At 46.3% G+C, this 15564-nt stretch overlaps 1 protein-coding gene across 2 annotated transcripts in view; it reads right to left on the minus strand.

Annotated features, from left to right (window-relative positions):
- AGAP2 (ArfGAP with GTPase domain, ankyrin repeat and PH domain 2) overlaps positions 1–15564 on the minus strand; it is a 217482-nt gene that overhangs the window by 52998 nt on the left and 148920 nt on the right. For both annotated transcript variants that reach the window (XR_014469772.1, XM_083169414.1), the window contains exons 7-9: positions 11150–11256; positions 9681–9833; positions 8472–8558 (exon numbers count right to left, since the gene is read on the minus strand). Coding sequence is in view for 1 of the 2 variants with exons in the window: in XM_083169414.1 (XP_083025540.1) it covers positions 8472–8558; positions 9681–9833; positions 11150–11256 (347 nt within the window). In the remaining variant the exon portion in view is untranslated. The remainder of the gene's footprint in view (positions 1–8471; positions 8559–9680; positions 9834–11149; positions 11257–15564) is intronic.

Below are 15564 nucleotides of genomic sequence, written 5' to 3' on the forward strand. Positions count from 1 at the left end.
TCGTCTAAATAGACAACTACAAACTGACCTAAAAAATCACGCAGGACATCGTTGATAAAGTCCTGGAACACAGCGGGGGCATTTGAGAGGCCAAAAGGCATCACCAAGTACTCATAATGCCCCGTCTGAGTACTAAACGCCGTCTTCCATTCATCGCCTTCCTTGATTCTAATGAGATTATAGGCGCCTCTGAGGTCGATCTTGGAAAATATAGTTGCGGATCTTAATTGGTCAAAAAGTACCGCAATTAATGGAAGAGGATAGGTGTTTTTCACCGTGATTTTGTTTAGGGCCCGAAAATCAATACAAGGCCTTAAGGAACCATCCTTCTTGGCCACAAAAAAAAACCCCGCGCTGAGGGGGGACTTAGACGGGCGGATGAACCCTTTTTTTAGACTCTCCTGTACATAATCATCCATCGCCTTAGTCTCCGGAATGGATAAGGCGTACAATCTACCCTTGGGTAAGGTAGCGTTGGGGACCAATTTGATGGCACAATCATATGGGCGATGGGGCGGAAGTCTGTCCGCCTTCCCCTTAGAAAACACATCCTCAAAGTCTTGATAAGGAGGAGGTATCTCGGAGAGGGAGACAGACGCCACCAAGGCCGAGGTTTTGAGACAATGCTGAGTACAGAAGGGACTCCAACGAGCAATCTGCGCCGAACTCCAGTCAATAATGGGATTATGTTTGACTAACCAAGGATATCCCAATACTATGGGAACGAGAGGACAAGAGGTTAACAAAAAAGAAATCTCCTCCGTATGAAATAAACCGATAGTCATCAAGACTGAGGGAGTTTGAAAAGAAATTGCCCCATTGGACAATATATTCCCATCCAAACCCCGAAGAGTAACAAGACCTTGGAGTTTCAGATGAGGAATACCCAATGTCTGGGCTAAGGTGATATCCAGGAAATTTCCGGCCGCACCACTATCTATGAATGCTGTACCGGAAAAGTTATTTTCCTGAAAACAAATACCACATGGAACTAATAAAGAATCGTGAGAGGAAAACAATTGCAGGCCTAAGTGAACCCTCTCCTCGTTCACTTGGCCAAGGCTTTTACTGGCCTGTTGGGACAATTTTTAAGGATATGCCCTTTGTTCCCACAGTATAAACAAAGGCCTGAACTGAACCTACGGGCTCTCTCCTCCGGAGATATGCGAGTCGCCCCAATCTGCATGGGCTCATCGATCTCCTCCGGAACTAAGGGAACGTAGGGAAGTGACCGTGTTTGTATACCCCGCTCAGATCTCCGTTCACGGAGACGGCGGTCAATCTTTATGGCCAGTTCCATTAATTTATCCAGAGAACTGGGTGCAGGGTACTGGATTAAGCTGTCCTTGATGATATCGGACAGACCACAGCGGAACTGACTCCGTAAGGCAGGGTCATTCCATCCGCAATCATTTGACCACCGACGGAATTCAGTACAATAGACCTCTGCGGGGTCTTTCCCCTGTTTAAGGGCTCGGAGATGAGTCTCCGCGGAGGCCTCTCTATCAGGGTCGTCATACAACAAACCTAGCGAAGTGAAGAAGTTATCAACCGAAGACAAGGCCGGACTGTCGGAAGGTAGCCCGAATGCCCAGGTCTGAGGGTCCCCCTGTAATAAAGACATCACCATGCCTACTCGTTGAGACTCAGAACCGGATGACCGGGGACGGAGCCGGAAATACAACTTGCAACTTTCCCTAAAGTTGAAAAACGCCCTCCGATCCCCAGAGAATCGGTCGGGCAAATTCACCTTAGGTTCCAACACCCCTGGATCTGGAGGACGCATCCTCTGTTCTTGGTTGGCTACCTTTAAAGACAGATCCCGGACCATTTGGGTTAGCCCCTGGAGTTGATCCGAGAAAGTCTGAGGAGTAGGATTCATTAAACAGAAACGGCAAGAGACAAGACAAAAAAAATTTGTTATATAAATCCCTTTTTATATAACCTGTATGGCCGGTTATAATGTTATGCTTGCCGCTAGACTCTGGGGAACAGTGGCAGAAAATGGGGAGTGAAAGGTCAGGCGTGAGCCCGTAGCCGGGACCGCCGGTTAGGACGGCCACAGCGAATCCTACGCTGACTCTGTTGAGTACCCCGGGCAGATGACAAACCCCTGCAGGTACTAGGCTTCACCTGTGGCCGCCGCGTTCGAAGGAGCGAGTTAGGCCCGCTCCAACCCCGATGCAGCTAGGTCTATGAGGTGACAAGGGGTAAGCGATCGTCAGGGGTGACTTCAAAAGGATAACTAACTACTGGGCCTAACTGTAACAAAAACCCCTGTCTGCCGGCACCGGGCCTAATCCGGGAAAGCGACCCAGTCGCAGGCACAAGTGGCAAGAGACGGGGAATCTCCACGTAGAAAAACAATAACACAGCAGGTAGCGAATCCCCAAACAAAGACTGGGACAGGAGAGAGAGAGGACCTACCTATCCGGGAAAAACTAAGGGCAGGCAAGGAACTGAGGGTATCCGAACAATAAATGGAAATAAGAGTATGGGCCAGGCCCACGGAGGAGCAAGGTCCAAAACCCACACAAGGTGACAAAATAAACGGCTAGGCAGCCTACGGAAAAAGGAGAACGGCAGCTCCAAAATAAAAGAACCAGGCTCCGCAGGAGCACTTACGTGACCCTAAGAAGACCACCAGGGTAGCTGGGCTGGGACACTGGAGCTGGATGATGTTACTCCAGTTCCCACCAATGAAGACAGGCAGGCTCTAGACGAAGTGACCAGGAGCAAGCTCAGAAGGTCAAAGGTAGACACAGCGCCAGGGACCGGGGAGTAGCTCAGAAAAGCTATAACCGGCGTCTGTGCCCAGCAGACGCCGGCTTATATTTGAGCTTCGCGCCGCCTAGCTGACGTCAGCTGGCGACGCGGGGAGGCGCTGGGCGGAAGTGCGGGGTCGTTGCTTAGCAACGCCCCGACGCCCGAGTCCAGGACGAGGCGTGAGACGCTGGCGGGGACCACCCCCAGCGCTCACATGCCCTGTGACGTCCGCCGGCTGTCCGGGCGCAGGAGATCCCGGACAGCGGCGCTTAACAAATAATGTCCTGGCTAAAATCCATTGGCTTCACAATGAGCCTTCAGTTACTCCAGCCCAGTGTTGGACTGGGGCGTGAAGGACCTACCGGCTAATACAGTGATTGGGCCCATGTTTAGGGGTGTGGTCAGTCTTCAGAGGGTGTGTGGCCAGCTTCTACAGAGGTTTGGATAACCATTAGAGAGTAAGTATGGTAATTTATAGTAAATACTGCTAGTGCATGCACAATAATGTATATGTAATAATATAAGTACAGATGGAGAAGCTCTCATTAGATTCTATCGCCATTCACTGTCTCCTGTCAGCCGCCGAAGTAAGACAGAATGGGGTGCGTGCGCAAGAGATGCTTGTGTGCCCCAATCTCCCGGAAGCCCTGCAGCCCTCCTCCCATCTCCCCGCTCACTGTCCACTCTGCCCCCACTCCTGATATTAGTGGGAGAGCCCAATTTGCGGACTCTCTCCCACCATCACGGCATTGGGGAGGTATTTCATGTCACTGTTTGCTATTAAAGAAGCTGAGTCCGGACCCGAAAGTAAAGTGATAGTATAAGCTGTTACTTCACTTCACTTTTTTCCTTTGCCGCTATGGCTCTAATCGGTGTCCATCTCCAAGCACATGACTGAAAGCGCACACTCCAAATCACTGGGATTATAACATCAATGCAACAACTTATAATACTGTAGGTCCCTGACAGTGAGTAGAGGGGAAAGACGGACCTTGGACTGTTTGCCATTAATTACACATTCAAGCTATCCCCAAGGGGTGTGGTATGATTTGGGATTCCGACGGTCAGTATACTGACATCGGAATCCTGGCTGCTGGTACTCCGACAGGGGGTGAGCGCAACAAAATACCTTGCGGGCTTGCTGCGCTCGTCACTGGTTCTATTCTCTCTCTATGGTGGTCATGGACCCCCACAAGGGAGAATAGCTCCTTTCAATCGGGATCCCGACTGTTGGGCATTTTGCAGTCTGGATTCTGATGTCGGTGTACTGACTGTCGGAATCCCAACTGGCGCTCCTTCATCCGGCACCAATCCACAATATTTCATTCAAGATATGACCACCACCCATGTGAAACAGCTTTATTGTATTTATGTCAACATTTTGTAGGTACTGTAATTCAATTCCTGGTGACAAGTATCAATGTGCACATTGCCATGAATTATAGTGCAGGAACAGTGAAGATTTCCCTGTGTATCTCTATGAGGAAAAATCTGTGATGGCAGCAAGTTGCGCCAAAAATGGTTTGAGCACCGACAACTGCACTTCATAACTAGCATGGGAATTGCCCCCAGTATAGTTTCGTACCACTTATTTTTACTGCCGTGGTTGCTGTCCTCAGGGTATTTAACAACGCTTTGCACCAGTAGTCCGTCTTGAAACACTGCTCTTCTAGGTTAATATGGTGTATTTAAACTGGTGTTTATCCATTATTTCATTGCACCTTGTAGATATACAGTATATGTTGTGGAGCAGGGATGTCAGTGTGTGATGTATATGTGTGTATTCTCCAAAATGCTGTTCTATGTTAAAAATCTAATTGCTATCCAGGACATAAACACATAGGTATTTAAGGACCTATTTATTACTATTTCAGTGTCATTATGGCAATACTGATTAAATTACATTGTTTTAAAGCAGGAATCTTTTACAAGGCAAAATCAGGTTGGCTTTGAATTGTAAGTGATTGCCTGTAAAAAAAAAAATAATGTCTGAGATCGGCCGGGAATTTCACAGCACTGGAAAACTCAGATCCTATTACATATGCCCCATGGTGTAAACATTGCAATGGCACAGTTACACTTAAGGTCCATACACACTGGGTGACTATGCCCAGCGTGTATGCACAGCGATGATAGCATTCATTGCTGGGGGATAAAGTCGCTCAGTGCATACACACTGAGAGGCTTTCCCCCTGCCCGGCTCCGTCAGCAGGGGGCGGACGGCTTTGAATAGCGCAGTGCTATGCAAAGCCCTCCTCAAAGCCGCTCATCTGCTGGTACCAGCAGATGAACGGCTTTCCTGGCTCACCGCTCATAGCCGGGGCATACACGCTGGGCAGCTTTGAGCTGAAAGCCTCTCAAACATGCTGTTTTGAGCGACTTTCAGCTCAAAGTCGCCCAGTGTGTATGGGCATTTAGGGGGGAATTTATTCCGAAATTTCGGCAGTTCAGTATTTAATCCCGGCCAGGACTTTACACCTTGACTGGGATGTGCTTGCTACAGATTCCCAGCAATATGGAGGCGAATCTGTATTGTTGGAACCAGCTGTGGATTGTCGAATCCGCAGACGTTTTTGGACAAATGCAACCATTTTTGACAATCCAACATTAAATTATGACTATCTTATTGATGTTGGAAGCTGGTGAAAACAGACGTGATTCTGACTGTCAGGAACGTTCTGACAGTTGGAATCTGGATTGAATACCCCCCTTAAGTCCCCTACACACTAGGGGTATATTCAATTAGAGTAGAAACTGCCATATTTTCAGAAAGACAGCAGTTTCTGACTAATTCAATATGGGCTGTTTATTTCCGACAAGTTGTGAATTGTGGGAAAACATGTGGATCGGCGGAATAGCATACCCTCCAACATTTGGAGGGCAGAAACCGGTACACAATTGAAAAGGGGGCGTGGTCATCGGGAAAGAGGGAGTGGCCACAGCTTATAGCAGTCTACGTAAATGGTCTATGCAGTCAAGCTCCTATTGGGTCACCAGAGCCTGTCTGCCACCACTACCTGAGAACAGAAGGGCAATGCTTCCTCTTCCTCTACGTTGCAGACGATGGCAGGCTGCGGTGGGGGTGCCATCCCGGCTCACCCCCCGCTGCTGCACTCCCTGCCTACTGTATGTCCCGCTTCCAGGCACCCGGCGCAGCTCAGACGGGCACTTCCGGCTGTCAGTGCGAACTGCAAACAGGTAGTCTGCAGAGCACTATACAGTCACGTGGTAAATTATCACATTAAGTAATAGCGCAGGTTCTTTAAAGAAGGAGCACTGCCTGGAACCAGGCTGGAAGACGGAAAATCGGTACATCGGTACACTTTGTGTTTTGCCGGTACAGACCATTAAAAAACGGTACTGTACCGGCAAAAACAGTACAGTTGGAGGGTATGGAATAGCCATGGATCCACATGCTTTTGTCAGAAACGCGGCCAAATCAGTCAGGTTTTATCCCCGTTTCCGACAATCTCAATCCAATTTTAAAAATAGATTGAGGAGATGAGACAGGGGAGCGGGGCAAAGGAGGGAGAGAGAGTGCTTACCCTCAGGGGCAGCTGGAGCCGCGGTCAGTGGAAGACACTCTCCTCTCTGATAGGCATCCTCCCTCATACTCCCCCAGCCAGGCTCCTCTCTCCCGGCAGTGCTCCCCGGCCAGCAGGCGGCTACATGGCTGAGTTCGGTTCCCTCCAGCTACTCCCTGTGATCTCACACACAGGAAGCTGCTGACAGCAGCAGCAGGACAGGATGCCGGAAACAGGCAAATCTGACAGTCAGATCATTGAAGAGGGCTTGTCGGATCCATTTAGAGAAATGCGTGTCGGAATGGATCTGACTCTAATTGAAAATACCCCATAGTGAAAAATATCGATCAGAAAGGGCTTTTAGGAGTTAGGAGCTTATTGGCTGGTACTGTATCTCACTCTATACTATCTCTCTCTGAGACCAGTACATAGAACCCCTTAGGCTTCTATAGGGTATTGCCAGCAAAAGCTGGTGATTCCTTCCACAGTGGCGCCCCGACAGAGGGGTTTTAGTGCAAACAAAAATGCGGTATAAAAACCCAATAACAGGGTTTTACCTCATTTTCACTTTAAAGTATTCTGCTCAATATATTTCATGTATTTTCTCTCGACAAGAAGCACCAATTGAAGTGTCCAGTAATTAAGAAAACAACCTACATAGAATAAAACAAGTCCCATCACCATAACTTCCTTTAGCCTCCTTATGCAGAGGTTCTAGGCTTGGAGGCAGCAGCTTCTAATTGCTGCTACCAGGGCTGACAAAATGTTGGGGGCCGAGACTGATTTCTAGTACAGGCCACCCTCACTTACCACCTGACTCTTCTGGTCCCACTGCTCCCAGAGCGCAGGTGGCTTTTCCTCCACCTCCGGACACTGGCAGCCATTTAAAATATGGCGCCGACTTGTAAGCCAATCGGGGCTCGTGGCCCGGCAGCCAATCAGAGTGGCTGCCAGTATGTAAGCTCTGATTAGCTCACTCACCATGCGGTGCCGCATTTTAAATAGCTGCCAGTGTCCGGAAGCGACGGAGAACAGAAGCAACAGCTCAGCAGAGGCAGCCGGGGGGTGTTGTCGGCGGAATGAGCGGCTGGGCCCTTCCCTCTCTGTCAGAGAGGCCAGGCCCTGGACAGCGGTTCCCACAGCACCCCCCTGATGGTGGCCATGGTTGCTACACAGCAACAAGGAAGGTAATGGTGTTGGGGTCTTTTCTGTCAAAGTGCTAAAGGTTTCATGCACTTCATGAGAGTCTGGCCAGAGTTTTATAACAACAATCATTAACACAGCAAAATCAACCTGGTTAGACCATGTAAACAATTCCCGCTCACAATCTCACACTTCCTGCTTCTCACAGGCTGTAACATTTAGCCCAAAGTGTCCATATCGAGCTGTGTTTCATTGCCATTCTATGAGGTAAATTTACTAAGATGGAAGTTCTATTGAAGATAGGATGTTGCCCATAGCAACCATTCTTATTTTGCACCATATAGAAAATAATAGATAGAATCTGGTTGGTTGATATGGGCAACATCCCATATTCAATAGAATTCCCATCTTAGTAAATTTAACCCTATGGGTCTGTCACTGTCATTGTGTGTCTGTGTCATGTTGTTAGTATAGATGTGTGCAGGGCCGGTGCAAGCCCCCCGCCAGCCCCAGGCAAAACCCCCCCGCGCCGCCCACCTGCACTTACTATGGCACGGGGGGGCGGGCGATACTGCGGCGGGCGCCCGCACCCCCGGAGCTCTGTTCCTGCTGTACTGATATGCAGCTTCCGGGTGCTGCGAGTCCCAATCGTCCATCCTCGCTAAATCCCCCCAGCAGGGAGCCGGCAGCCGCGTCTCCATCCTCACTGAAATCCCCCAGCGGGCGGCGTGCGCGGGGGGCAGCCACGCCGGGCGGGATGGGATGCTTTCTGGTACCCCGGTGACTCAGTACCGCCCTCCAGTGGCCGGCGCCCTAGGCGAATGCATAGTACTGCCTAGTGGTGGCGCCGGCCCTGGATGTGTGCATAAAACTAAACTTATTATTGATTCAGAAATCTCTTTAGAGTTTTATTATAATATGATCAGGAAACTCCTGTATAATTGTAATGCAATTCCATACTGTATATCAATTAAGCTAGGGGGCCATACCAATAATAGTAAAAAGCAAGTGTATCTTTCAAATAATATCTTTAATTACCTGTTTGATTGGCAGAGCTCGACCGCCACCAATAGTGTCACCTCGGCTGTCAAAACTTCTCTTTTCCATGTCACTTCCCCTCCGGTTCTTCAAATAAACAGATGTTATTAATCCAATATTCATTCCACTAACTTAATATAGCAAACAAGAGGTGAATATCAAATTCCCAGTGCTTGGTATTACAGTGGGGATCATTCATTTGGGACCACTTTTTATTTCAGTGGTGATTGATTTGACATGGCTGGTGTTCAATCACGTTCTATATGCCATATGTCCACCAGAGCGATGGAGCTGAACTCTTGCCCAACATGAGGCCCATTATTCATGCAGTTCTGAATGGAACAGACAGTAATGGCTCAGAGAGGCTTAAAGAATGGCCTGGGTAAAACAGGTATAAATCCAGCAGCCAAATTGTTTTGTTCCGTTTCTTAATATATCAAGATGTAAAAAATTTTGAGATAATACGGTGGCATACAGCTCATTATTAATGGCTGAGCAAGCAATAAAAAATAAAGAACACATAGGAATATACTTTACTAGAATAGTCCTATAATATAGTGCAGTTAGTACAATGGGGTATATTCAATGATTTTTGCGAGCTGTGACAGCAAGCATTGCTGACGGCTCACATGGTCAATATCCAACTGACCCCCTGCACACACCATTTCCCCGTCGCTAGGTTTTTGCAGCGACAGGGAAACGGTGTGTGTGGCCTCTAAAACAGAGGCTTGCGGCTAAATGCAGCGGGCTCACTGCATTTATCCACAAGCCTCGCTGTTTGGGAGAATCCTCGCCATCCTCTGACAGCGAGGATTCCCCCGGAACATAGAATAGCGTTCCGGGGGAATACGGCCCAATGTGTTTCCTCATATATCGACCAATGAGACATTTGTTTATGTGTCCGCATGCGAGCAGATGTGTAAGCGTACTCGGCAGGGGTGGGACGTGCGTTCGGTGGGGCAGGGATTACCTGCTTGCTAGGCGGCACATCTTCACCACCTAGCGAGCAGGTCTGAATTAGTCCCAAAATGCTTTCCTTGATGAATCAGACATTATAAATGGATTGAGACATTATGGAGATAAGTAATTTTGTAACAAAGTTAGTTCTTTTACTTTTTTCTTTAATCTACGGATGCCACCTGTAACGTGGACTGGAATTCACCATAAAACTCTGATCTTTTATTTATTCTGACAGTTCAGGTAACTTACTGGGAAAAGGCTTGTGCGACGCTTAGCTCCTCTGTGGAGGGACCCTGGGGTGCTGACTCCTATAGACACCTCACTGCGCAGCTCCCTATGACTGATGTTTGGAGTAGAAGGTAATGAGGATGAGTAGTCATTTGTTGGTCCTCCATTGCTGGTCTGCAACAAACACGGTTTGGTTTTAGAATTTGTTCTCTTTGTTAAATTATCAAAAAAATGTATACAGGTGGTGCTGACATATACTGTATTAAATAATACATACAGGGGTGAATTTAGTGGTCAGGCTGCCCCTAGGTACACTATTATCGCCCGCCCCAACCCACCATCATGTCACTGCCCCCTTCACTGCACCCCTGATTGCCACAACAGCACCAACCTCACCCCACTCCTGTACCACAATTACTGACCACTGCCACCCCCCCCCCCCCATCAGAAACAAAACAAAATAATATGTCTGATTGATAAAGAAAAAGGCTTAGCAATGATCTCATGGAAGTGTCATCCCCAGGCACATGCCTCATCTGCCTAGTGGGAAACCCAACTCTGGATACAGCTTACAGAATAACTGTGTGCATATGTATGGGAAGCAATGGAACCACTCTCCCTGCAGTCTGTGGTTTGGACTGCAAACAAGTCAGAGTTTTTTAAACATATCCAAAGCTACAGCAACTGTATATTAAAAAATTATTACATTTAGCAATGCGTATCATCCTCTACAAAATCACCATGGTCTGAATGTAGCCACTTCCAAACACTGCTGCCACTTGAAACTTACATCATGTAACCTTATAGAAGATATACTGTATTTTAAAATGCCACTCTCCCATGATAACACCATCCTATATGAGTCGATGAGTCGTGTGGTGGTTGCTGTAAATAGAGGCACTGTCACAGCCACCAGCGTACCTCCCCCTTCCCCCAGCACGGACGACACCCCCCTCTACCATGACCTCCGTCTCCACTGAACGAACCCCCATGGCACATCTTCAGGGCCACTTTAAGCCTGGACTGTAGCCACACCTAGGATAACATCCTGACTCTAAGGGTACACACCAGGACGATAAGGGTCCGATCCCATCAATCTAGATCCAATTGGATCTAGATTGTGTGGTGATTGGGCCCTTTTCTGTCCTGGTGTGGACCGATACCGATCCGATGCGTGATTCCGCGGGTCGGTCAGTCGTTATTCAGATCCTACCTGCAGAAGGTAGGATCTGGAAACAACCATACTCCCGGGTGCAGGTCGCCATCGGATCGGACCCGCTCACGTTGCACATCGTGAGTGGGTCATGCCCCCCTGATCATCGTGAGCGGGTTGGAAGAACACTGACGACCCGCTCACATCGTGAATTGTGAGCGGGTCGTCCTGGTGTGTACCCCACATTAGTTTAGTAATATAAGTAATTTCACTTCCTCCCTAACCCTATGCTATTGATTCCAAATATAATACAACAATCCCAGATCACATACTGTACCTGCACTGATAATGGTGTTGTACCAGCGGAGTGACTGGGGGAGCTGGGTAATGATTTGCATGACAGCATCTGTTGTTGCCGTTTCAGTGCTAGGATCTTCTGGGCAACTGAATTGATAAAATGAAATATTTGACAATAAATCAAACTAAACATAAAAATGATCTAATATAGTGCAATGCATAACAATAATTCAATGAAAGCAGCGCAGTGAATACAAATAAATCAAATAATATCATGATGCGCATAACAATCAGCTAACTCGAATTTGATGCTTCATAAACCTGTACAAGAACTTATTCCCTTGACACAGCTAAATCTGATACATCAGCGCTTATATTATTAGTGAGCTCTTTAGCACCTTTCCCATTTCAATGCAGATATTTGTTCACTAGTTACTGGCCACATTCCTGATCAGGTGGGGATTAAGGTCAAATCATCTACTGGAAATGAGTGGTGATGGGACAGCCAACAAAGGCAACAGCAGCACAGACAATTTCAGCTCAGTCATTCAGAAAGAATGATTCCCAAGAATAGCAGATGTTATCTAGGGCAAGGTCCAGGAGACTGCTGGCCTGTGGGGCATGAAGTGCTTAAATGCTCCTTTGGTGGCTTGTATTAAATGGAGAGTCTGTACACATGACCTAGTGGCACATGAGCAAGTATGATCTTCTCCATTCAATCCATCTGCTGGCTGATAATGTCCATATGTCTTAGTAAAGATCACTTAGGGCCTTATTCTAGTTCACCCTTAGAGGTAAATTCCTTCTTAGCTGGACAAAACCATGTGCACTGCAGGTGGGGAAGATATAACATGTGCAGAGAGAATTAGATTTGGGTGGGGTTTTTCTTCAAAGTGAGATCTATATGGCAGTGTAAAAATAAAGCAGTCAGTATTTTCCCTACACAGAAACAAAATAACTCACCCAAATCAAAGTGTATCTGCACCTGTTACATCTGCCCCCTGCAGTGCACATGGTTTTGTCCATCTGAGAAGGAATTGGCCTCTAAGAGTGAACTAGAATAAGGCCCTTAGTGGTCTGTTAATTCTGTGGTGCAATGCGATTATGTAAAAAGTGCATCACTGGCAGTGGAGCTTCCTCCTGCACCAGCCCAGCATGCATACAATATTATTCCTGCTGCATACTTGCTTACTTTTGAAAACTAGTCTCAGGGAGATTATAGTTGGCAGTAGAATATTGAGGGGTCGTGTCATGCCCCACCCAAAGGGCGTGTCTAGTTCCATATATGGAGAGATTGTGAAAGTGGCACCTAGAAGCATGGGTGTGTACTGCTACATCTTAGAAGAAACTTTTAAAATGACTGATATCCAAATGTAGATGAGCCCCAAAGCAGTTAGTAAGAGCTACTATACTTGCAATTAAAGAAAAGTCACTGATACATGTCAGGGATTGTTCATCTATTGTGTTTTATATGTGCTTCCATATAAATGGCCACAAGACTTGCATGTAGCCATAGGGATCATTGTGTTTTATTACCAATGCCGGGAAATGGCGCTGATGATTCAATGTGAATGTATCTATCTCTCATTCCTTTCTTTCTTTCCCAAAAATGTAACAGCTACATAATGTGGGCTAGGTGAAATGAGGGAGATTTCTAGACTAATGACGGAGAGAGGGAGATTGCTGCTATTTCAGGGAGTCTCCTGCAGAATGCAGGAGGGTAGGCAGCTACATAAGTCCTGATGTGTAATGCCACATTGTGTGGCAGCAGTGGAAATTGCCAAGATGAGGTGATTCCCCATGAATTGCATCACCAAGCACCAAAACTATCCACTTCACTTGAAATGGGCAACACCTGGGGCTACTCTACTGTCTTGGATGTATGAAAGAACTCTCCAGAATTTGGGAGGAGAGGCAAATAACATATTTAATAAACCATTATATACAGTACCATGAATCTTTAGTGAGCAAGACAGAGATATAATCAGACATACAGTATACAGAGAGAAAACTTTGTGGGCCAAATGTAATAGGGTGCGAGAATCAGAAAGTGAGCGCTTTCGGGAGAGTTATCATATTTTTTAAAGCGGCAATCATTTACATGGCAAAGTCAACCTGGCTGTTCAGTGTAAATGATTTCCACTTTAAAAAAAAAAAAAGGGAAAACTCTCCCAAAATCTCTCGATTTCTGATTTTCACACCCTATTACATCTGGCCCTATAATTCCTTCATTTATGCTTGTGAAATCTAACAAATAATAGTTACATTATCCACCACTAATACACTTTAAAGTATAAGATACTATTAAATGACAGGGACAGGATTTCGTAAAAAAAAGTAAATAATAAAAGTTATTACTTATTAAAAGTATTCCAAATCCTGTGCATTTAGGTTTCTAATGCCATCCATTTGAAAACAGATATAAAAAAATATAAATAACACATTCAAGTACTGTATCTGCTTTTTGCATTTAAGTAAATTCACCCCGTTTACTACTGACACTAAAAATACCTGATTATAGGGGTTATTCAGGTTGGCTCGCAAAGCACATTTGGTTTGCTAATGGACAAAACCATGTGCACTGCAGGTAGGTAACATGTGCAGATTTGGGGGAGTTATTTTGTTTCTGTGCAAGGTAAATACTGTCTGCTTTATTTTTACATTGCAATGTAGAAATCAGTTTGAAGTACAAACCCCACCCAAATCTCTCTCTCTCTTTCTCTCTCTCTCTCTCTCTCTCTCTCTCTCTGCTCATGTTATATCTGCCCCACCTGCAGTGCACATGGTGTTGTCCATTAGCAAACTAAATGTTCTTTGTGAGCCAAACTGAATCACCCCTATGTGATAATTGGAGTAAGTCTCTGTCCTGATCATTTGCATTTGTGCATAAAAGGAAAAGTTTGCACCATGAATAGTCTGTGACATGTATAATATATATAACAATATATACTGTATAACTAATATAAGTACAACTACTCAGAATGTGTATTTTAAACAGACATTCTCATTCTAAAATTACTCCTTTGGGAACCATAACTACATAGCAGATATAAGTATTGTTTAATATAAACTAGCCAACTCAGTTACAAAGTTGAATATTATTCTTGCTATAGGTACACTGGGGTATATTTATTACTCGGCGATCAGGGGAATCTGCGCTATCCCCGTGCGTTATAGCAGGGGATAGCGCTTCCCCTGATCTATCACACCCGCCGAGCGTTTACTCTAACGCCGGCGGTGTGGGGCAGGAGGCATAGCGCAGGGGCGATATTTTGAACAACGCTCCTGCCAGATTTATGAACGGTCAGCATCGCTGACCATTCCGCCACCTGCAGCTGTCAACTTCACCAGCTGCAGGCGGCGATGCCCTATACCTAACAGCAGGGTATAGCAGGGGATAGCGCTGAGCTGTGCTGGGATCTCGCAAGACTAGCGAGATCCCACGCATGCGCAGTGAGTTGGCCGGGGGGAAAGGAGACGGCGCATCAGTATTAACTGATGCGATGTCTCCAGGAGGAACATCGCCGGAGGGAGGAGTTAGCGCTCCCCCACTCCGGCGGCAAGATCTTAATAGATCTTGTCGGTGTCCCCTCCTGCTTCGCCTCGCTAATGAGGCGAAGCAGGAACTGTTATAGCGGCGCGATAGGCGCCGCTATAATAAATCTACCCCAGTATACAGTATATGCACAGTTATTTTCTATATAAGCATTAATATTCCTATTTCAGCGCTGTTCCTATTATCTTATTACAAAGCTACAAATACAATGCAAACCATGGTCCTAGTTTTTTTAAATAGCAACTTAATATTTAAGTTGTGATTAAACCAGCAGTTCCCAGTGCCTCAGGCATTAAGAGGGGTGCCCTGGGTTAATGGTCCTGGACCAATTCAATTCAAATCATTTTTATGGTCATTGTAACAGGGAAAGCCAGTGCTTGTGGCTTTAATTCATAACATATATGCACAAACAGAAGTGAATCCTGTCCCTCCCCGAGTCGCCACATTACTGACCAAAAGATGACATATAAACACTTACATTCTGATACTCTAGGGCAGTGGTGTCAAACTTATAGCCCTCCGGCTGTTGTGGAACTATACATCCCAGCATGCCCTGCCACAGTTTTAGCAATCCATTATATAAAATCTGTGGCAGGGCATGCTGGGATGTGTAGTTCCACAACAGCTGGAGGGCCATGAGTTTGACACCACTGCTCCAGGGCCCCATGAGTCAAAAAAGTTTGGGAACCGCTGGATTAAACCATAGTTTCTTACTGTAGTCATCTTTCTCTGGGACAAGGAAAAACATGTAGTCCCCCTGAAGTTACAGTATCTGTGCTTGCAGAAAGAAACAAACGGGGAAATTTACTAAGATGTGTATTCTACTTAACATGTGATGTTGCTATGGGCAACCAATCAGATCCAGTCTACTAAATAAATAAGAAGTGGATTCTGATTGG

This window comes from Crinia signifera, chromosome 2 (assembly GCF_055691185.1).
Source record: "Crinia signifera chromosome 2, ASM5569118v1, whole genome shotgun sequence".
Lineage (NCBI taxonomy): Eukaryota > Metazoa > Chordata > Amphibia > Anura > Myobatrachidae > Crinia > Crinia signifera.